The sequence below is a fragment of the Ips typographus genome, linkage group LG4 (genome assembly GCF_016097725.1).
Source record: "Ips typographus isolate SLU linkage group LG4, UJ_Ityp_2.0, whole genome shotgun sequence".
In the NCBI taxonomy this organism is placed as follows: Eukaryota; Metazoa; Arthropoda; class Insecta; order Coleoptera; family Curculionidae; genus Ips; species Ips typographus.
Window position 1 is genome coordinate 8,978,553 of NC_138425.1, and position 21,229 is coordinate 8,999,781.

Here is a 21,229-nt window from a genome sequence, read left to right on the forward strand (position 1 = left end):
TGTGTTTAAGGTTAGACAAAGACAGGAACATATTCGGACCATTACGAAAGTATTTTCTGACCAAGCTATTCTTTAAAGAAGTAAAACTAATGACAGTAACAGCCTGTCAAACTGGAACTGGACACAAAGGAACGTCAGTTGAACAGTTTAAAATGTTTTTATTTTAAATTATTATTATTAATGTATACATAATAATTTAAAAACTGCATTATATTAATTTAAGTTTTTAGTTAAAGCGATTCTCATACAATTTAAGTAATATTACATTCCAAAAATGGATCCTGACGAAGTAGAGTTTTGGGGTGAAAAGTGTATGATAGAAATCATCCCCTCTTTTAACAGCAAACCGATTTATTTAATTGGGGGCGACGTGGGGCCTTTCCGAGCAAGTATACCGACTAGAGTTCCCTTATGGATGGCCATAAATCTTAAGAAGCAACAACAATGCAAAATTATACCTCCTGACTGGTTGAGTGTTGAGGTTCTTTCCAATTTGAAAGAAGAGGAAAAGAACAGCAAGTAAAGGCATTTGTGGAATTATTGTTTTAAAATGTTTGTATGTCAATGTTGTAGAACTTTTGTTAAAATGCCAAGTGAGCATTATATGGTGGTGGGAAAACTGGTTCTTGGGAATGCTGTAGATGATGTTCCCAGGGCTGATGAAATTAGAACAATCCTGAAAGATATTTGGGATATCAGGATGGCTAAGCTCAGGTCGTCAATGGACTTTATGATTAAAAATTCCTCAATGTATGCTGCTATAGATAATCTTACTTTAATGGAAATTAACTCAGTTAGACCTATTCTACCTCATGCCTTAGATCAGATCTACAGAATTAAAACTGTAAGTGGTTGAGCAGATTTTGACATAGTTTACCATGCTTTTTGTTGATTTTAGACAAAGAAGGGGCTTTTTGGAAGAACACAAGGTTCTAGTACATTTTCTCACTCCACCAGTACCAACTCATTCCTTAGTTAATCAGTTGTGAAAATAAAGCTCAATTTTTTATTAATAATTTATGGGATTTTTGTAAAAATTGTAAAAATATACAAAATATTTTAAGTGACTGGATTTTCTTCTTTTGAACCTGTTTGTGACAAGTGTTTTACTAAATCCACCCAATCCCAGCCTCTTGGTTTTTCTCCTTTTCCATCCAGCCTAAAACTCAAAGCAATAATGCACAGCAGTATGATATAACACTCAATTACTTATTCCACTGTCTTCTCTTTTGTGCTTTAGTCAATTGTTCTTTCTTTTCTTTAGCAATCGCCTGTGTTGGAGTCTGGTCTGATATACAGAGTTTTTCTACATCACCATCTATAGTAACTTCTGGTTGTTCTTCAATTAAATTGTCAAATTTTTCTTTTAAAAATTCAAATAGTGAGTAAGTCATTGACATCCCTAGATATTGCTCTGCCTCAGATTTGACTAGATCAATTACTTTTTGTTTCAGTGATTGAACTCTATTGAAAAAAAAATAAGTGAAATATCACCATGTAGACTGCTTTACTTACACATGTTTATTGTAAAATAAATCCATATTTATATCTGGTAACTCTTCAGGGTAATTTGTGCCCCATTTGATTTCTAATATAAAAGACTTCAAGGTATCACTGATGCCATACTGAAAGGATTCAAATTAGTGCAAATGATTCGGTTTACCAAAGAATTTCCTTACCTTATACTGGAAAGTGGTTGAGTTAATATTTTTAAAACATTCATCCCCTTCATAAATGGAGAGAAGCACCTCACGTTCCTCTTCTTGCAATGCAGATGTTTCAGACATTTTGAGTGTTATTTCATTTTATTTTCGACCTAAACAAAATGGAAGCTAATCTATGGGTTTAAGTATAAATAAAAGTCCTAATTTCAAATTACAATTTAACTTTTCATTGTTTAAAATATAAATTTTTAGTTCTAACCTAAAAAAAGTCAGTGACCATGGCCAAGTGAGAGGGACGCTATAGAGAGACGGAGACGTAAAACTAAAACTAAACTTATATCAGAGAGGGCGCTCCAAAATATAAACAAACAATTCAAGTTAATTATTAATTTTTGAAATAGAAAATTTTGTTAAAATAATCCGCAAAACAATTTAATTCTATTATTGTAGAAAATTAGTAAAAAAATAATAATTGATTTCAGTATTGAATCTGATTGAATGCTTTCAGCTTGCTTTACACGTCCTTACCAGCAGATGGCAGTGATAGCATTGACATTTCTCTCCCCAATCCCCATCACCGTCCCGGTCCCCTGTCTGTTTTTTGAAACTGTCAGTGTCAGATATGGTCATATTCTGTTCTGTCTGTAGCCTGTATGATGGTTGTGCGGGTGTTGTCTTTGTTATTTCCCACTGTTCGTAATAATTACATTAATAAATAAACACCCAAATTTACAATAGGTATATAGTAATTGGTGATAAAATATAGTGCTTTTCCGGTATGACTTCGTTGTCTTTACCTCGAGTGTTGCACCCAAGAAAAACCAGTCTGGAAATCGAGAGGGAAAATTTTGAAAAAGCACAGGTGCGTTTGTTTATGTTTATTGAAAAAATTGTTATTAAATATTTGGGTATACTGTCGTTTTAATTTGTACCTGAGTTTTGACTATTTAAAGCATTTTAGTTAAAAGAATGATTTATTTCTAGAATCTGAAAGTTGTTTTATTTAGTTTCAGTGAATCATAAGAGGATTAGGAGTTAATTTGTATGGTAGTAACAATGATTTTTTTATGTATTAGTCTGAGTCACCAATTATTTGCCTTGCTAATGTTTTGCTTCTTTGCTTTGATGTATTTTACTTCCTCTTTATCAGTCCTTATGTCTAGACTAATTTAAATACCTAAGTACTCAATTTTTTTACAGATACATTACTGTAGCTGATTACAGATGGAAACAAAACATAAAACAATTCGCACAACCTTGACACTATTTTATTCTGCTACTGCAGTTTTCTTGTCTATTTAAACTTCTCTGTAGTCATAAAATAATCTTATCATATCATATTCCATTTTTTTATTAGATAACAATAATGAATCAATAACTACCAGAAGTAAACTAATCAAGTTAATTAAGCTTTTAGATTGTTAATATTTATTCATGTGAGGGCAATTTAGACATTATTTGGGAGTCATCATTTGAGTCCAAGCTTTAACTTCCAAATAAAGCAAATACCAAAATAAAACACAATTTTAACCCTACATCATTTTGTGCATTATTATAAAGTACTTACTGTCTACTGTTTGTTAGAATATCCCTAATCAGTAATAAATACCATATTTTCAATTATTAAATATTTACTCAGTGGTTTTTTATTTATGAATTTATCTTTCCTTGTTCAAATGTTAATCAAAGTGGTTACAAAATATTAAGTCAAAAACCTTAATAGTGTTGCTGTTATCCTGAGTGTAATTGCCAAGGTAATTGCTTTTTACTTTTTGTTCTAAAATGTTTAAGAAGTTTTTAGGCAACATCATAGGAAAAGTATTATTTGAAGTAATAAATCAATATGAGTTTACATGAGGTTTTCCTGTAAAAGTACTGCTACTACATTGACACCTTATTAGGTCAATTACTAAGAAAATTACAATCAAATAAAACTATACTGTTGTACACATTTGGTAATACTGCTATCAATATTCTATACCTAAATTGGACACTGATGAGCATCTGATATTAATTGAAACATTTACCAAGCTTTTTTAACATACATCTGTGTTTGTAATTAACCAGTAAATAAAACCTTTTATATTTAGATGTATTCCAGAGAATATTTATTTTTAGACTTAAGCCCCAGATTTCAAATGATAAATCCACATTCCACTCTCCCCTAAGTGACTATAAACTCGTTTTCTTTTGAGTCTGCATCCATTTTAAAGTTGATTTTATTTTGGAACTGTTTACATCCTGGCTCCAAGGGGAGCTCCAACCTATTCACATTCTAATTGAAAGGAAGCTTATATTAAAAGGCAGTAGGTCAAAGACCTAGGTACTTCATTATTTAGGCAGGGAATTTGATTATTTTTAAAAATTCAATGTCACAGCCAGTTTGTAAAATAAAGTGGTATTGTCTGATAAGAATGTTATTTTTGTTTAATTAATTTACTGACTGAGGTTCTGGAAATTGTAATTTGTATTCACACATAAGTGAGACGGTTTTGGTGAACTGTGTAAGTTAGGACGAATTATTGCGGTAATCTACTAACAAGTACCTATTAATCCTCATGAAAATCTAACAATTATAATCATATTGACTCAACGATTTCCTATCTTCAACTACAAAATAAATGATAAGATAAGTTGAGCTAATTAGTTCAAACGAACTGTTTTTAGTCTTGTTTTGCTGTTTATACTGCACTTTTTACAGGTAAAAGACCTCAACATGTCATTTTACTGTTTCAAGTTTATCATACCTTACTGTTGTCTGAAAATCTGATATTATTTGACCTCCATTATAGTGTATACGCTCTAGGAATCGTTATCAGTAACGTTCAGCCTGTTTTAAAATACACACACCATGTTAGGTACTGCAATAGTTTATTGTAGAGACTAATAATAATAGGAAAGATTAAATCCAAAAACCTAGTTGAGTCCGCAAAGTAAGGAAACCAGACTCCAAGTTAATATTAATTTTGTGTTTCAGGTCTGCATGCAACTTATTTCCTGAACGCTTTTTTATTTTTGTTTTGCTCAAATATACTTTGCATTTTGGGAGACTAACCTAAATTGCATGTTCTACCCTTTGCTGAAGATTTAACATAATTTAGGTTTTGTTATTATGGCGAAGGAATATACAGAGAGGGATTATGAAAAATACGTAAGTACCATTTTGTGCTGGTATCAGGGATCAGGTTATGTGATGTCTGTGGTAATTTGGTTCTGTTTGTTAACTAACTTGAGTGTGAAGGATTGTAAATTTTCCTAGGACCAAAATTGCTATAAAGTGTGCTGAAGAAGGTTCAAATTTCAAACATAATTTTATTGTTATGTGTCCTTGTAAAAGATCTTGATTTTAAGGTGGTTATATTTAAGCAATGTATCTAAGTTTACTTTTTATTGCTAAATTTACATCAGCCATATGTAACAAAGTCTTTAAATGTATTATTGCTAGACCACTGCATGGTTGAATTGTCAAACATAATTTCCAAGTTTAAAATGTAATGCAGTAAGTGGTGTGTATGCATTAATGGTTCCATTTCAGTAATTGTATTATTCCCATTCACTGAATTCCAAAACGACCATCTTTGGTTATTATATTTTACCATGCCAAGCACAACGGTAGGCCTCCTTTACTGTATACTTAAGCTATTAAATTTTTCCTTGGTTGCATAGGTATCAAGTTTTAATAATTAATTAGGTTTTTATAGTGGCACACCATACTAAATACAATAGTACAAGGTTATAAACAGTAGAACTTGTTTCACTTTGCGTTTTATTACATCTTTCAATACTGCTGGGAATCAGAGCTTCCTCTATGACTAACTTGGTACATTAGGTATCTCCGGATGTGTGCTTATTTAACGCAAATACGTTTGCATCCTACATAACTTGCGACAATACTTATGTAGGAAGTGACTGGTTGCACTGTTTTAGTTGCTTTCTTGTTCATTACACAACTATTGTAAAACAAACGGAATTACTGTCCTAATATCTTACTATGGGTATTATTATAGTGACCCTGGAACAATATACACGCCGTATGTTTCCTAATAACCCACTTACTGTTTAGCATTCATCCCAAGCCTTAATGTCAAGTTCATTACATTATATTCTCGAGAAACGTTGATTCATACGTGAATAATTTCATTTATGTTTTTTTTTTTTGTTTTGTTGGGATCCAAACCATTAATTATTACTGTTATTGTTGTACACGTGCCCATTTAGTTTTCTGTTACATGTTTTAAGTTGATTCTTCCGTTTTAGTTGGTTTGTCATAAAGTAGGATTTAGGTTGATTGTAGTTGTAATTGATTATTGGGTTTATTTCAGTCACAAGCCTTGCAGAAGGCGATTAACGGTCAAGAATGTCCCGTCAAGCAGAAACACGTCCGATCGGCAATTATTGGTACATTTCAAACGCAAAGTGCCAAAATATTTTGGGCCTACGCCCTCAGGTAAGAATTTGTATAGCTGCAATTTTAGCTAAAAGCTAAACTTACAATTAAATCAAAGATTACCATCTACCAAACGAAGGTAAAGTCTAAAATATTGCTATAATTGACATTTGTGGTTCAGTCGGATTAAAGTTAAAATTGTAAAACACCTTTGGTGATTGTTATTATTTGTATCTTTAACAGTTTGAATAGAAAATATAACTATAATCAAATTGAAAGATGTTTTCTTAGGAGCATAGTTATTCCATTTTAAAAAACTAAACTTTTGATTTTTTTGTTGTATTGGTTAAAAATAAATAAAAATAAATTCATAGGAAAATAATAAGCTCAAATCACCTATTTATTCATTTTTAAAATACAATATTTTTTGGGTTTTCTAAAAAAAGCTATGAAACCAAAATTACTATAAGCTTCAGAAACAAACAAATTACAGACTACCAATTATGGAAGACAGAATTGTAGCCTGGAAGCTGTGTCACGTAGTCCATAAAGTGTTGCGTGAAGGCCATCCGTTATGCTTAGTGGACAGTCAAAGACACAGAAAGGTTCAGTTACAACAACTAAAAGTATGAACACTTTAACATATTAGTGGTTTCAGGACTTAGAAGAATGCGGCCGTCTGTGGGGCCATTTAAAGGAAGGTTATGGAAAAATGATCAGATTGTACACGTCTCTGTTAATTAACAAACTAGAGTTTCACAAAAGAAACCCTCGTTTTCCCGGACATTTGGGAGTTTCCGCAGAGGAACTTGAAAGTATTGGAGGGAATGACGTAAACAACTAGTACGTTTACTGCTAGTAATTGAACTTACTAGAAAAACTAACTGTACTTAATTTATATAGCTTTGATATGACAGTGGAAATGTTTGATTATCTGGATCACATTCTGGCACTTCAAGAGGCAGGTAAGGTGGTGCTTTAAGATTTTTTGTGAATTATTTAAGTGTGATTATTTTAGTGTTCGGTTCATTAAATATGGCGCGATCGAACTCCATGACGAGTGCTGGGCAATGTAGGTTAGCCCCTTTGGTTCCTTGCATTCAAGGTAATTGAGTTGCAACTTCTTATAGTCGTCTTATAATGTCAGAATATATTTCAGATGCATCTAAACTTTATGATTATTGCGTTAAAATGCTTTTCAAACTGCACGCAACTCTGCCTCCTGACGTTTTGGCTGGACATCGAGAACGATTTTTGAAACAGTTCAGATCATTAAAGAAGTTTTATGAGCATACAATTAATCTTCAATACTTCAAAGATCTCATCACTGTTAAACCATTACCTGACGTATGTATAAAATTATATTATCCGAATGCACTACTTGTAAATCAATTTTGTATGTCATTGTCATTATATTTGTTACATTTTATTCATTGTGGATAATTCCAAATATTTAGCAAGAACCAATGGAAAGGTTGCTTGTTATTGGGTGTTACCACAAATGTTGCAATGACTGAACATGTTGTAGGTACCGCCAAACTTTTTGATAATGTCCGAGTTTCGGCACTATGTAACGCAGGACGTGGTGGTACCGCAGGAACCGGAACACGAAGAAGAACCTATTCAGGAAGAAAACTTGATAGACACTACCGATACTTTAATTGAAGCTTCAAATCATCACGTAGAAAACACTGTTCAACTAAGCATTTCCGCTCATCAGGAAATTATCCAAGAAAGAGAATACCTTCGAATGCAATGTGAAAAATTACGGTAAGAAATTTTTCCACCACTAGTGTTTTAGTGTTTGATTGTTTAAAATTTTTAGAGGAGAAATCAATTCACTGATGTCGAGACACCAAAACGATATATCCAGTTTACAAAACAAAATAGCGGCCCTCGAGCAAGACCTACTATCCAAAGAGTCCGAGTTGGAGCATGAGAAACAAGTCAAGGATGAATTGTTAAGTCAAAGCTTTGCCAACGCCCAAAGTCAGGATACGGAACGTAAGAAGCATGAATGATACTTAAATCGTGTATTTAAACATTTAAGTGGCATGTACTAACCCCTTTTTAAATATAGTTTTTATGTAGGTGTTTTTGTTATTTATTTAATTTTCAATTAGAGTAGGGAGAGGTAACATTCCTGAAATAAGTTTTTAAAATTGTTTGATGTGTGTTTTAAAACATTTCAGAAAAACAGTTGCACGATAAATTTGAAAAGCTCAAATCAATTTATGTTAATCTGAGGGACGAACACGTCAAGGCACTTCGAAAGGTTGGTTTTTCCAACATGTCCCAGTTACCGGGAAATAATGTGCATTTTTACAGAATGCCGAAGTTGAAAAAAAATTATCGGGAGCACTGAAGTCTTTGGACCAAATGGCCGAACTGGAAGCGGCTAAGGAACGATTAGAATTTGCGGAAAAGCAAAAGTCAGAGGAGTTGTCCACATTGCAAAAAGATAAAGAGTTATTTAATATGGAAACTGAGGTAGTCTGAGCTGTCTAAACTTGGTCGGGGTTGATATTTATTGCGATTGGTTAATGCAGATTCTTAAGAAGAGTGTGGCAGACGCATGCAGGGAAAAAGATGACATTGCACAACAGTTACGCGCTGTCATAGATGAAAAGGAGGAGTTGAGGAAAAGGTCAGAAGAGTTGTCGGTTAAATTAATGGAAATTGAGCGACAGATTGAAAAAGGTAATTTTTTTCAGTAAATGTTCTCAAATAAGTTTATAAGTGACAAGTGTGTAATTAATCACAAGGCGTTACGATAAAGTATTTGATCTTGCAGATTGGTATATGCACTGTTCACTGTTATGGTTTTGCTCTTTTGTCACTTTGGATTATTTTTTATGGAAGGAATGAAAACAATCAAATTAGCTTAGTCCAGATGTAAATGTTTTAAGATTTTAGAAATCTGGACTTAATCTAATTTTGCTAGTTTTCAGATTCTTTCTTTAATAAAAAGTTTGTTATTCAGAAAACCAGGACATGCAAGAAAATCTACGAACCATCGTTCGAAAATCAATCGAAAACAACGAGGAAGTAGTAAAGCACGCTATACACGAAGTGGACAATCCCGCTATTACTGCTTTAACTTGCAGTTCTGACTACTTGAGAAGTTTGACCAAAGGTATGCACATTGTTTCCTGCACAGTTCTCATTTAACTCTTGTAAACGGTTCAGATTGCCGGGATGTTCTTTTGGAGAGTACCTCACTCACTTACACCGACTATGCATTGGTAATAACGACATCGAATAAAATAGCGCATCGACACTCTGTATACATTATGCAAGGCAGGGCTACTTGTAATACGAGTCCCGATATCGTTTTTGGAGAGAGTAATTAGTGACCTTTTTGGGCTGATCATTATTTTACGTGGGTGTTTTTGTAGAAATGGCCGAGACTTGTAAAGTTCTGGGTGAATTTATTTTAAGGATACTTCAGCATATTAAAGAAAGCCAAAGTACTGAACTAGTTGTTAAAGATGCTTTAGAGAAATTGGAAGAAGTTGCCGTGTTAGGGGATGGTATTAGTTTGTCATTGTTAGGGAACAAGGTAACTTTTTCCAATGGGATTGTGAGTGGAAGTTATTTTGAAAATTGCAGGCTGAGAACTTAGAAGATTTGTTCGAGGACGAGTTGGCTAGGATGGACAAAGCTATAGAAGAAGCCGCCAATAGAATTCAAGTTAGTAAACAGTGATAAATAGAGTTCGGATTAAAAAGTACTAAAATCGTAAAAAAAGCAAAATTATTTTTCTCAAAAAAGTATAAAAGCTTTAGAAAAGCACAAAACTCTTTCAGAGATGCAAATTTTTTACTTTTTTTGAGTTCAAAGCATACGAATATACGGAAGATTTTAGTCTGTTCTGAAAATGTTTTTGAACTACTTGAGGAAACTTTGAAGGTTTTTGGATAGTTTAAAGAGCATATTAAAGTTTCTGGAATGCTTTAGAGTCAATGGGAAATTCTTAGACGGTTCTAGAATTTGTTGGAAGCTTTTAGACTGTTTTGAAATCCTTTGGGAGCTTCTAGAGTAGTTGAAGAGCATTTGGAATCTTTTAGACTGTTCTAAAAGCGTTTGAAAGCTTCTAGACTGTTTTGAAAGACTTCCGACTGCTTTAGGAGCATTTTGAAGTGTTTTAAAATCTGCTTAGACTACTTCTAGGAGCATTGAAGGTTCTGGACTGCTTTTAAGGCATTTCAATCTTTGTAGACGGTTCTAGAAACTTTTGAAAGCTTTTAAACTGCTCTATACGCATAAGGAAACTTTTAGACTGCCTTGAAATATTTTAGAGCTTCAAGATTGTTCTAAAAGCTTTTGGAAGGCTTTCGACTGCTTTAGAAGCATTTTGGAGTTTCTGTAGTATTTTGAGGAGCATTTGCAAGGATTCTGGAGAGTTTAAAAAGCATTGAAGGTTTTGGACTGCTCTTAAAGAATTTTAAAACTTTCACAAGTCTTGAAATGTTTTGAGAGCTTCTAGACTAGGTGAAGATCATTTGGAAGCCTTAAGAGTGTTCTAAAAGCTTCTACAAGGCATTTTAGAGCTTCTATAGTGTTTTGGAATGTTTTTACATTTTTTTTTAGACTTCTTCAGGAGCATTTAGATATTTTTTGGTCAGTTTAAATTTGTAAATTGATACTTACTCATTTTGCAACAGATAATTGGTATGTTTTTGTCTCTCAGAAGCCTTCAATATCTCAATATAGCAAAAGTCATTATGACCACTTAGGGCCTAGAATGTTCCACTGTACGACGTTACAGAATCAATAAGATTACGTCAAAACTCCTACGTCTTTTATCAAAGGAGTTATCTTACACATAACCGTGTTTATTGTTATCCGTATTTACATTTACACTTGACCAAATAAGAAAAAAAAAACTAAAATAAGCACAAAAAGAAAAAAAAAATCAAAAAAGCATGAAAAAAATCTGTCAAATGATTGATTGCTTTTATTATTTACAAAAACAGCAAAATTTCTAGAAATCCGGACTCTAGTGATAAACTTGATGTGACTGTACTTCCAATTTTCTTTTGCAGGAAATGTTAACCAATTCCCGTGCTGCTGATTCGGGTATTAAACTAGAAGTGAACGGTAAAATTTTGGATTCCTGTACTGGTTTAATGCATGCCATTAGGATATTGGTAAAAAAATCCCGATTATTACAAGCGGAAATAGTTGGACAAGGCCGAGTAGGTTTTTGACATTCCATAATAGACTTAAGTATGTAGAATTTGAATTTTAGGGCACTGCAAGCACAAAAGAATTCTACAAACGCAATCATCAATGGACTGATGGTTTTATTTCAGCAGCCAAGGCAGTTGCAGTGGCTGCGCAATTTCTCCTGTAAGGTGTCTGTTGTGTGTGTGATTCAACAACTAATTAAGAGTGCGATTTTTAGAACTGCAGCCGATAAAGTGGTAGTATCAAACGGTAAACTCGAACAACTAATAGTGGCCGCTCAAGAAATAGGAGCATCCACTGCTCAGTTAGTGGTGGCTAGTCGTGTAAAGGCGGACAGGAAAAGTGAAAATTTGAAGCAACTCACTCAGGCTTCCAAAGGCGTTACCACAGCCACTGGTACTGTGGTAGCAACCGTAAAAGATTGCAGTCAACTGATTGAAGAAACTGGTGAGTTTATAATTATTGAACTGTGGTTGGAACTTTGGAAAAACTTTTTCAGAGGAACTTGATACATCAAATCTATCCTTACATCAAGCCAAACGGCTTGAAATGGAGTCACAAGTGCGAGTCTTAGAATTGGAAAAAGAGTTGGAACAAGAAAGATTAAAGTTATCTAGTTTGCGTAGGCATCATTACCAATTGGCTGGGGAAAACGAGACTTGACCTGAACCGTCAATGTACTACAACAAAAAGAAATGTTACATTTGTCTGTAGTGGAATTTTTGGCTGCAACAATGCTCCGAAAGGAATCGACTGCGTAGTTTAGTTGACTTGCCATAATGTTTATATTTCGCTTTTTATCGGGTACATAAGCTTTAAACCCGCCTTAATTTTTTTTTACTTTGTCTATACCCCAGTGCTTGTTATTTATTTTTATACTTTGTCATCAATTTTGGTGGTTTTCTTTTTGGGCATTGTCCAGTTGTCATTGTTTATATATACATATATATTTATTCAAAGTAATATTGTATTCATGTTGTTACAGAAAAAATAGTCAAAAGTTCCGAAATAAGGTGAAGAAAAGTTACTGTTTACCAATACTGTACCATTTACATTTTACTTTGTGGCCAAATTAAGGCAACGCATTCAATTGTGAAAGTTTCATACCAGAGCAATGTTTTGCAATAGTTCTCTTTGATTTCATATGCAGAAAAAGAAACAAAAATATGATTATGCAACAAAAAAGCAAATGTCACATTCAAATATTGTAGCATAATGTCATCCAATTTTTGGCATATTTTTCAAACATGCAACTAATATTTATTAACACCTGCATATTGGTTGGTGGTATTTTGACAAGTGGATAAGAGGAAATTGATTTACTGTTTCAAAATCACTACTAAGCCAAATTATAAAACTTCCCAATGGTTTTAGCTTGTAGTTTTTGTGAGGTATTATTGTATTCCCTTATAACATGCTTGTAGTTTCTTTTACCATGGTAAACCATTTTAGAAACATACTTTACACATTATTTTGGGTCAAACTCCCAAGTTAAATAAATGTTAACCAAACACACTGCATTTTAATTTGCACCTGGTTCCCATATCATTAAAACATTAGTATACAGTAAAGTTTGTACTTCTACAATATTAAAATGGTTTACTGTCTAAAATTAGCTTAACAGTAAGCTACTGTCACAAACATTTTAACTTAAACATGCTAAATTTAGTTTAGTGCCCTTAAAATTGGTTTGAAATTAGTTAGCCTGTTCACAGGCATCTATCCAGTCATTATACACATCTACAGGTTCAGATAGGAAATTTATAGTAGTTTGAAAGTCTTCTAAACAGACTCTGCATATAATCCGAGCAGTACTTCTTCCTTTATCCCTGCAAAAATAAATAATTAGTTTATTGATACTGAACTAGGTGTTTGCAAAATAGGACTAACAACAAATATACAGGGTGTGAAAAATTAAAGGGGACTATAATGGTTTTTGCAAAACTTGAAAACAATAGGGTTAAACAAAGTTTGCAACACCAAGTTTTTCAGGTGTTAATTATTTTTCTTGTTATTGAATAAAATACTTCTCAAGCCCCTTAAATAACACCTGACCAAATAAATAAAAAACACCTAAAATAATGGAAAAAAACTAAAATATACCATAGAATCAAGAGATACTTACATTTTAACATCACAACTTTTTTCGTGATTACAGAAGGGGCAATTGAATAGAATATCCAGGGGTTCAATTGCTTTTCTTTTCGGTGGTGGCTTCCTTTTGGATTTCCTTCGTCCCATTTTCTGCTTTTAACCTTGTAATGTGTAAATCACGCCAGTAATGTAAGCACGAGTAACGAACTTTTGTAAAATGGTAAAATTTACTTTTTTCAACAAATCTGTGTTTATTGTTTTGATCAAATAATAAATCAATTCAATTGTCACTTGTCAGTTATGTGGTCTATACAGAGTTGCCAACTCGTTTACTATAAAGTCCAAAATGCTAAAGCTGGATATGTTTACAAAACTATAGATAGGTTTTTCTTAGGTAGATGACTTTTATTGATTGAGATTACTTTGTAGTATTGTGAAAGTGAAATGGTCAAAGTTTACTGAGTTTATTTTAATTTAATTTCTATCAATGCATAGTTCTTAGATTTCTATATAACCTTGGCAACGTTCTTGTAAAGGATTGTGATAGTATTGACAGTTGCCTATGTTCCGTTTTTACTAGGAAACCTATGAAAACCATAAAGCTATAAAGTATAAATTACTAAGGGAGACATGTAAAATGTAAAAGGCTTATTAATTTAATTTTAGAACATAATAACTATTGTTATGTTCTGTGGATTTCAAACGACGAACTAAGGCTTTTTCACAACATGGACCATTTTTGAGTATCGATTAAATCCAGGTTTCATAGCCTCAATGTGCTTATAATAGTAAAGCTCCCCAACAAGGGCGACCAATCCCAAAATGTACCCTATCGCCAGCACCACCAAGGCACCATACATTTTATTTAAGCTCATTAAAGCTTTTTGTCCTTCCGTCTTTTCTTGAGTGCCTTCAGTTAATATTTTCCGCATTACATCGTTCATCCACTTATTGACCAATCCTGCTTCCAGCACTTTCCTAATCAATTTGTCTACCCTGGGTTTGATTGGTGAATTTTTTTGAAGACCTATTGATACTGGCATATTTATGATACAGTCTTTCATAATGTGTAAGTTTCTATTGCTGTTGGTTTGATGATCATTTAAAGCAGATTCTCTATCCGTGAGATTTTTACTTGTTTGTTGATGCCTTAATTGAAATACACATCTTATTATCTAAAAGTAATTTCAGCAAAACTTACTGTTTTACTATGGCTTCTTTAAGAAAGTAAATATTCTCGTAGAATGCAAAGTTGCCCTCGATTACTCTATCGACAGCTCCTTCAGAGCTGGTAACAATCTCAAAGTTCCATATCATTTTATGGATGAGTTCGTCGGATGATGACTTGAAAAATTCTGTGTTAATTTCACCCCAACCCCCGTAAGTCAACTTGCTTTCTATCAGTTCTTGTAATGAATCGATGGTGACTCTAAAAATTTCACGATTACTACATTAGCAACAGTATAAAAAGGATTTTGGGTTACCGTGGTGTTGGTTTGGATAAAATCGCTGTCATGCTTGCTCTATATGCGACTGCAACCAAAAGGCAGTACAACCAGTACGATCCAGTTAGCATACGCAAAGACCAGCCAGTGGGTAGTTTGGGCAATGAAACTATAGGTATAAATGTCATGAGAATTTGGATGTTTTGCAAGAACAGATTATACCTAATAAGAGCATACTGTAAGTGTACAAAACGCTGTTTCCAGGTTCTGAAAATTGGTATAAACCCTCTGGATCCCCAGTGCCTTTAGGTCGTCTATATTGATCCTAATAAATAAATTTGCTTGATAGGTTAGTGGTAATGCTACTAGTTTATTATTTAACGGAACAACTGATAACACTTTGAAGTGGTAACTTTATAGTGGCAATTAAAACTTTGCGGTTGTGGACCCTTTGGCAAAGTTGTAAATTAAGGACTGCCTATTAAAAATTTGTATCACCTTCAAAATGGAGTACTTCATATTAAAGTCCAATTTAGTCATTTGTGAATAAAGCGACATATTCAACATTCTTCTTTTATTGCTTTCATTAATTGCGTTTGCTTTTGCTCTCTTCGATTCTTCCTTGATTTTTGAGGTACACACGTGAAACTTGGATAATAAATGAAAACCTAAGCTCGAAATGAGCAGACATATCAACACACAGGCCCACATAATTGGCCTGTATAATCAAAGTGTCAACAAAATCTCTTGAACTAAGTACGACTATTCTTACGAAAAAGGCAACACTAAAGTTTTCCAAGATATATCCGTTAACGATTCTGGAGTCAGAAACGTTAAACATTCGGTGTTATAAGGTATACTCAAATCCATAACGTCTAAAATAAAAGGGATATAGTACAAGTCTCCTAAAGCCATATCTGCTTTTGAAGTAAACAACTCTCCTAAAAATGTAAAGCAAATTATGACTTTTAAGCATTTTGTTTGAAACTGAACTTTACCCAAGAGACCGGTAAATACACCTCCGTATTGTTTTCGGCCCCATAGTTCTGTATCTGCCCTATCCGGTTCATATAATTCGCAATGGAAATTCATTACTTTGGATAACGTATCTAAAATCTTTTCCAAAACTACAATAAGTAACTGCAAATTATTTAGTTGATGGTGATAGAAAATCACTATCAGAATATAATCGAAAATTATTTAATAAAAATCTTTTTTCTATACTTGCTTCAATTTCCAAGCCGGAAAATAACTCAGTGGCGTTGCTGAGCATTATATTGGCTCTTATTTTATTGGAAACCGATTGGTTGGTCTTCACTGTTCCTGGCACATGAGCAAAAGTTGCAATTCGTAATGTTTCATTCCGTAAATCTGCGGTTTTGTCTTTGAATAAATCAACACCTAAAAGAGTGTTTATTAAATTGCGATTTTAAAAAACCTCAGCTTCAATTACTTTTTCTAAACTTAAGCTGCGCCCATATGTCCAATCTTCTGGGAATCAAAACATCCCCAAAATTGATTGGGAAAGGTACTGTAGTCAACTCAAACCAATCAGTTTTGCTTTGCATGTTTGCGGTTTTTTTGCTAACGTATTTTTTAATAAAAACCACATTGATAATCCTTTTCCATAGATAATGCAATGGTTTCTCGAACAGTCTGTTATCAAACAGCATAACGTATTTGGATCTGGTGTTAAGTACACGATATCTGCAACACAATACATGCTGCTATAATATAATATTAAGATAGAATGTAGTTATTTGGTTGAAAACGTGACAATTTAAAAAAATACATAGTGAGCTTATAACTTGTATGGGTATTAAGAGTCATTTTCTTGATGATTCTAGAGATTTCTGACAATGTTGACAAGTTGAAGATAATTTTTAGGAGGTTTTCAGTAGAACTTAGAGGCCTCTGACATTTCCATGAAAATTTTAGAGGCTTCCGACAATTTTAGGAATTTTAGCAAGTTTAGGACACTTGTAGAGACTTGTATAGGAGCTTTAGATAATTTTTGGGAAGTATTCAGTAATATTTAGAGGTCTCTGGCATTTTCAAGATAACTTTAGAGGCTTCTGGCAATTTTAACAAATTCTTAGAAGCATTAGAACACTTATAGAGGCCTCTGACATCTGGTAATTTTAGCAAATTCTAGGAACGTTTGGGACCTTTATAAAACTGACATTTAGAGGTTTTTAGGACACTTTTAGAGGCTTCAGACAATTTTCGGGAGGCATACAGAAATATTCAGAGACCTCTGGCATATTCTTGGAAGCATTAGAATACTTGTAGAGGTCTCTGACAGTTTTAAGAGAGCTTTGGGAAGTTTTCTATGGTATTAAAAAGCTTCTGGCATTTCCAAGATGATTCTAGAGGTTTCTGGCAATATTAACAAGTTTTTCAAAGATTTAGGACTTTTGTAGACCATATTTGCGAGGTTTTCAGTAGTATTTTGAAGTCTCTGGCAATTCCAAGAAAATTGTGGCAGTTTTCAAAGAGCATTGGGAGGTTTTCTATAGTATTGAGAAGCTTTTGATATTTCCAAGTTGATTCTAGAATTTCTGATAATTTAAACAAGTTTGTGGAAAGTTTAGGGCACTCAGACAATTTTTGGCCAGATTGCACTAGTATTTGGAGAGTTCTGGCATTTACCAGTTGATTCTGAAGCTTTTGGAACTTTAGCAAGTTCTTGGAAGATTTTATAACCCTTGTAGACGTCTCTGGCAGTTTTAAAGAGGTTTGAGTGGTTATAAGCCTCTAGCATAGTGTCTTATTTTAAAAAAAGTAGATTTTTTTTGCACTTTTGCAATCTTCAATATTTGTTAAATTTGACTTTTTTTACCGATCTCCAAACTTGAGGAATCTACCCATTTGGAATCCGTTCGATATCAAAATAATGTACATTTGACATCCATTGTTCTTAGCCAAAAGCAACGACTCTTGAGTGTCGTTGTTTGGTGCTAAAAGATCTTCAGACTCATTCACACTCACCTGGAATTTAACTTTTAATTACGCAGCCAATTTTTGACTTTGCAATATAGTTACCAAAATGTAAGAAACGTAATCATGAAACACCTGAAACCAAGATTGTTGAAAAAGTGGCAAATACAACGGGTCGCTCAGAATTGCTAAACACTTGTATGATCGCACAGATTTTACGATGATTTCCTGCAGTAGAATCCCGAAAGAATCTTCCTTATTTTCCGTCAGAGATGCCATGATCTCCTGTTTTATACGCCTGTAAAATAATCCCAGTCTTAATAAAATTTAATTCACGTTTTGTGGGATTTTCATAAAATTTACATGAATTGATAATAATGAATAGGAGTGGGATTTCCCTGCGCTGCTCCTATTCAAAATCCTTTAGTTGCATAAATGCAATACTGATGAGGATTCAATCATTAATAGGATTTTAAGACTTACGTTTCAAGTGTAAAGCATGGTAACACCAAAATAATACTGCAGTAAAAAAGGTTGTGGTTCATTTTAAAGCACAGTTTTCTTAGAGTGAATTCCCTGAAGGCTTTTAGGTTGTAAAAGCTCCTTCAAATAATTAACCTCGTTAAATAATAAGGGTTGAAACGTCTATTTCACGTTACTTCACCTGAATAATGTAAACTCAATTTCCTGACTAATCACAGATCCTCAAGAGGTTAACTAATTCTATGTTCGACCAGTCAGGATAGATTTGTAATTTTGCACTTCCTGGACAAGAATGTGCTTGTTTTTAAACTTTCTCAGAGACAAAAGCTATGAGGAGGCATCAATGTTTGCACCTGAATAAAAGAATTTCATTTTTACTAAACTAAACTAAACCTTATTTATTTTTATTTTCCGCAATGAAAACATAATACTCTGGAAAATTGTAGGTCACGGTGGTAGGTCTATACGCTTTTCCTGACGAAAGTGATGTATTTATAACCAGCAGAGAAGCTATTAATTTCTTCGCGTTTTTCTTTCGGTGTGCGTATTGTTGCCCAAACAATGCGATATAGCGCTCTGCGTGCGTAATGAGAACATAACAAATACAAAAATTGGTTGAATAAACAATAATCCTCTATTGTGGAAGTAACTATTGATTATACGATTTGTGGCTTTGTTTCAGAGTGAAGCATATATACAAACTTAAATTCCGTGAAAAGAAAGTTAATTTACTTTGGGGCCTTTTCAGGTCGTCGTCAGCTTAGGTAAACTTCAAAAACTTTTCTCTTTTGACTTAAACAACTCGCAAATCTACTTTGGTTAAGTTGAATAAATAATTTATAAACTTGCTTCAGTTTTGGTTCAAGCTGTATACCCAGTAACCCAAAAAATTTATAATTTGCCAAATAATGGTGACATAAGCATAATTGTTCATAATCAAAAAGCATTTTAACTTACTTGCGGAATTTACTATTAAAGTCAAAACGTTAAATAAAGGCGATATTTCCAGTCATACTAGTCAATTTTTATTTTCGTGAAAATTGGAGCATTTGCAGTCATTTTAGCTAATTTTCAATCTCAAGACTTGAGGTTATTTGCATAAGTTATTTTTGTTTGCTGCCGTTTATAAGTTTTTCAAGCCACATTGTAACAGCAATTCAGGAAAACGCCCAACCGTGTCAGTTTTTTACTTTACAAAGAACCGGATCTAACAACAGTGGTGGAACACTTTCAAGTGGGATGATTTTACTCCAACACTATACTCAATGGTAGATACAACTGCTTTCTAGTACAGTAAACTTATTAGGTACTGGTTACATGCGCAGGTCTGTGAGTTTTATTTTAAAGCATCCTTCATTGTGAGAGCAACAAAAATAATTTTGAATGCATGTTCTTGGTAATAACATAAGAACCATTTACCAATTTTGCTTATCTAGTTTCAAGGATTTACAGATTTTCTTACACTGAACAGTGTTTAAACTAGTTTGCTGTGTGTTGTACTTTCCAGGACAAATGTTCTAACCAATTTGATTAGGCTGGACTTGATTGTGTATAAAAAGCTCTATCTATACATATCTGGATCAGGAATGAACCTTTCTTTGATTTTTCACTCACAACTTGCAATCAACTACACGAAATAATAAAAAAAATACATATTTCTTACTGCATCTGCATACGTTTGTGTATAAAACGAAAACCGCTAACGCCGCCATTAAAAGTGACATTTTAGGCTGATGATGAGAAGGTTTTTAATGTCCGTTTTTGCAACATTGGCTAAGTTTAGTTTAAAACTCTTGCATTGGACATGTTTGCAATCCTTTTGAATTTTTTTGTTACATTTTTGTATTGTGTCTTTTTCTTATTCTTGTCAGTATGGTCTTACATTTCTTTAAATCTTCCGTTTAAATCTTAACAATCAAATACAGCCTGAATCTGAATCGGATTGAAATGCTACGAACAAAACTCTAAAATCTCCATTAACTTTTTGTTAGCAAGTTTAAAACAATTTGCGTCCAAATTACCATTCAGCGGGATGACAAAAAATCAAAAAGGTAGGAATTAGCCAGTCAAACGATTCATCTCACTTGGCCCTTTTGGCACATATCGCCATTTTCCGCCCTAGCCTTGGCCCAACCGGAAAATTTCGCAACTGGCAAACTTTCGGTTTAGTCGCTTTTCGACCGTCATCTCCGCTACAAGCGCTGATTCAACGAAAACTTTCCGAAAATCGCGCTAAAGTACAGGATCGGATTTAATTTTTTTTACCATCATAAAATGATGGGTGTAGCTTTTTGAGGGCCGTGGTAAGTTAGTAGGCACTGCATCGAAAAAAGTTACAAAATAATTGTTTTCCAAAATACGGCAGGGGAGAATTCTGGAAAAAAGTATTTAGCAAGGGTGTTATACGTTCACCCCCTACTAAAACATACATCACACGTCCCCTACATAAATTGGAACACTCCCCATTTTTACACATTTTTTTTTTGTATAATATCCAAGGGTTTGTGCCCCCCATTCATAATTTTTCCATACCCTACCAAGTTATCACGGTTTCATTTAAATAATTTGTTCTGCAGGACAAAAAACCAAAAAATGGCTGTAACCACTTTGAAATTTTTGATTTTTTGGTGTGCGGTTTCGGTCTGTTTGCTTGGGACTGCGGCTCTTCAGTGTTTTCAGTGTGGCGAATACAGTGATGGTGTGGGATCTATCACGCCCTGCTTAAATGACAATAGCAGTAAATTGATCCATTGTCCTGACAGTGAAGCTAAATTTTGCATCGTAAGTATAATTTTTAGTTTGTTTAGTTAATCCTGTCATACACAATATCAGTTTCAAAACTGGTGCCTAAGGCAATGTGAGTGTGTTTGAACGGATTAGTCCTTGAGCACTTTGAAATTAGTTTGATGTTCCCACATCGTTGACATATTTTAAATACTTAATAAAGAATTGTGATCCTGCAAATAATTAGTAAGAAAGCGTTGTTGTAATTAAAAAAGTGCCTGTTTTCGCGGACCGGGAAA

The 21,229-nt window shown here is 33.6% G+C and overlaps 7 protein-coding genes across 12 annotated transcripts in view; 3 read left to right on the forward strand and 4 right to left on the reverse strand.

Annotated features, from left to right (window-relative positions):
- Positions 1–30: 30 nt before the first annotated feature.
- On the forward strand, positions 31–1,067 carry Psf2 (DNA replication complex GINS protein PSF2-like protein). The gene is made up of 4 exons (XM_081977958.1): positions 31–182; positions 231–519; positions 574–844; positions 899–1,067. The coding sequence occupies exons 2-4, from the start codon at positions 275–277 to the stop codon at positions 977–979; spliced, it is 597 nt and encodes a 198-aa protein (XP_081834084.1). The 5' UTR covers positions 31–182; positions 231–274; the 3' UTR covers positions 980–1,067.
- On the reverse strand, positions 1,019–2,211 carry LOC145728030 (RWD domain-containing protein 4). Of its 2 annotated transcripts, none has more exons than XM_081977960.1 (5): positions 2,193–2,211; positions 1,680–1,816; positions 1,516–1,625; positions 1,210–1,464; positions 1,019–1,159 (listed from the first exon to the last, which is right to left on the reverse strand). In XM_081977960.1, exons 2-5 carry the CDS (start codon positions 1,785–1,787, stop codon positions 1,060–1,062), a joined length of 573 nt encoding a protein of 190 aa, XP_081834086.1. In that variant the 5' UTR covers positions 1,788–1,816; positions 2,193–2,211; the 3' UTR covers positions 1,019–1,059. The 2 variants fall into 2 exon arrangements, with proteins under 2 accessions (XP_081834086.1, XP_081834085.1); XM_081977959.1 differs by lacking the exon at positions 2,193–2,211 and adding an exon at positions 1,924–2,066.
- An 88-nt stretch (positions 2,212–2,299) lies between these two features.
- Positions 2,300–12,755, forward strand: LOC145728009 (huntingtin-interacting protein 1-like). Of its 4 annotated transcripts, XM_081977923.1 has the most exons (22): positions 4,344–4,365; positions 4,457–4,583; positions 4,642–4,815; positions 5,987–6,111; positions 6,545–6,656; positions 6,710–6,894; positions 6,955–7,016; positions 7,070–7,156; positions 7,211–7,398; positions 7,580–7,821; positions 7,877–8,055; positions 8,244–8,326; positions 8,380–8,541; positions 8,601–8,751; positions 9,035–9,187; positions 9,241–9,396; positions 9,450–9,613; positions 9,664–9,744; positions 11,100–11,252; positions 11,306–11,406; positions 11,462–11,691; positions 11,744–12,755. In XM_081977923.1, exons 3-22 carry the CDS (start codon positions 4,777–4,779, stop codon positions 11,905–11,907), a joined length of 2,817 nt encoding a protein of 938 aa, XP_081834049.1. In that variant the 5' UTR covers positions 4,344–4,365; positions 4,457–4,583; positions 4,642–4,776; the 3' UTR covers positions 11,908–12,755. The 4 variants fall into 4 exon arrangements, with proteins under 4 accessions (XP_081834048.1, XP_081834050.1, XP_081834052.1 ...); XM_081977924.1 differs by lacking the exons at positions 4,344–4,365; positions 4,457–4,583 and adding an exon at positions 2,337–2,526; XM_081977926.1 differs by lacking the exon at positions 4,457–4,583 and having other exon boundaries at positions 4,239–4,365.
- Positions 12,747–13,485, reverse strand: LOC145728032 (transcription elongation factor 1 homolog). Its single transcript, XM_081977961.1, has 2 exons — positions 13,370–13,485; positions 12,747–13,073 (listed from the first exon to the last, which is right to left on the reverse strand). Exons 1-2 carry the CDS (start codon positions 13,483–13,485, stop codon positions 12,941–12,943), a joined length of 249 nt encoding a protein of 82 aa, XP_081834087.1. The 3' UTR covers positions 12,747–12,940.
- LOC145728016 (putative glutamate receptor) lies at positions 13,397–15,939 on the reverse strand. 2 transcript variants are annotated; one of them, XM_081977942.1, is made up of 7 exons: positions 15,782–15,939; positions 15,556–15,724; positions 15,282–15,501; positions 15,006–15,108; positions 14,823–14,952; positions 14,540–14,767; positions 13,397–14,487 (listed from the first exon to the last, which is right to left on the reverse strand). In XM_081977942.1, exons 1-7 carry the CDS (start codon positions 15,873–15,875, stop codon positions 14,049–14,051), a joined length of 1,383 nt encoding a protein of 460 aa, XP_081834068.1. In that variant the 5' UTR covers positions 15,876–15,939; the 3' UTR covers positions 13,397–14,048. The 2 variants fall into 2 exon arrangements, with proteins under 2 accessions (XP_081834068.1, XP_081834067.1); XM_081977941.1 differs by having other exon boundaries at positions 13,441–14,487; positions 15,556–15,938.
- Positions 15,815–18,002, reverse strand: LOC145727776 (uncharacterized). Its single transcript, XM_081977599.1, has 4 exons — positions 17,829–18,002; positions 17,626–17,774; positions 16,237–16,490; positions 15,815–16,184 (listed from the first exon to the last, which is right to left on the reverse strand). Exons 1-4 carry the CDS (start codon positions 18,000–18,002, stop codon positions 15,931–15,933), a joined length of 831 nt encoding a protein of 276 aa, XP_081833725.1. The 3' UTR covers positions 15,815–15,930.
- A 2,353-nt stretch (positions 18,003–20,355) lies between these two features.
- Positions 20,356–21,229, forward strand: part of LOC145727638 (uncharacterized) — a 29,477-nt gene continuing 28,603 nt past the window's right edge. Inside the window, exons 1-2 of the mRNA XM_081977336.1 lie at positions 20,356–20,509; positions 20,783–20,987. Coding sequence (XP_081833462.1) covers positions 20,799–20,987 — 189 coding nt within the window. The 5' untranslated portion in view covers positions 20,356–20,509; positions 20,783–20,798. The remainder of the gene's footprint in view (positions 20,510–20,782; positions 20,988–21,229) is intronic.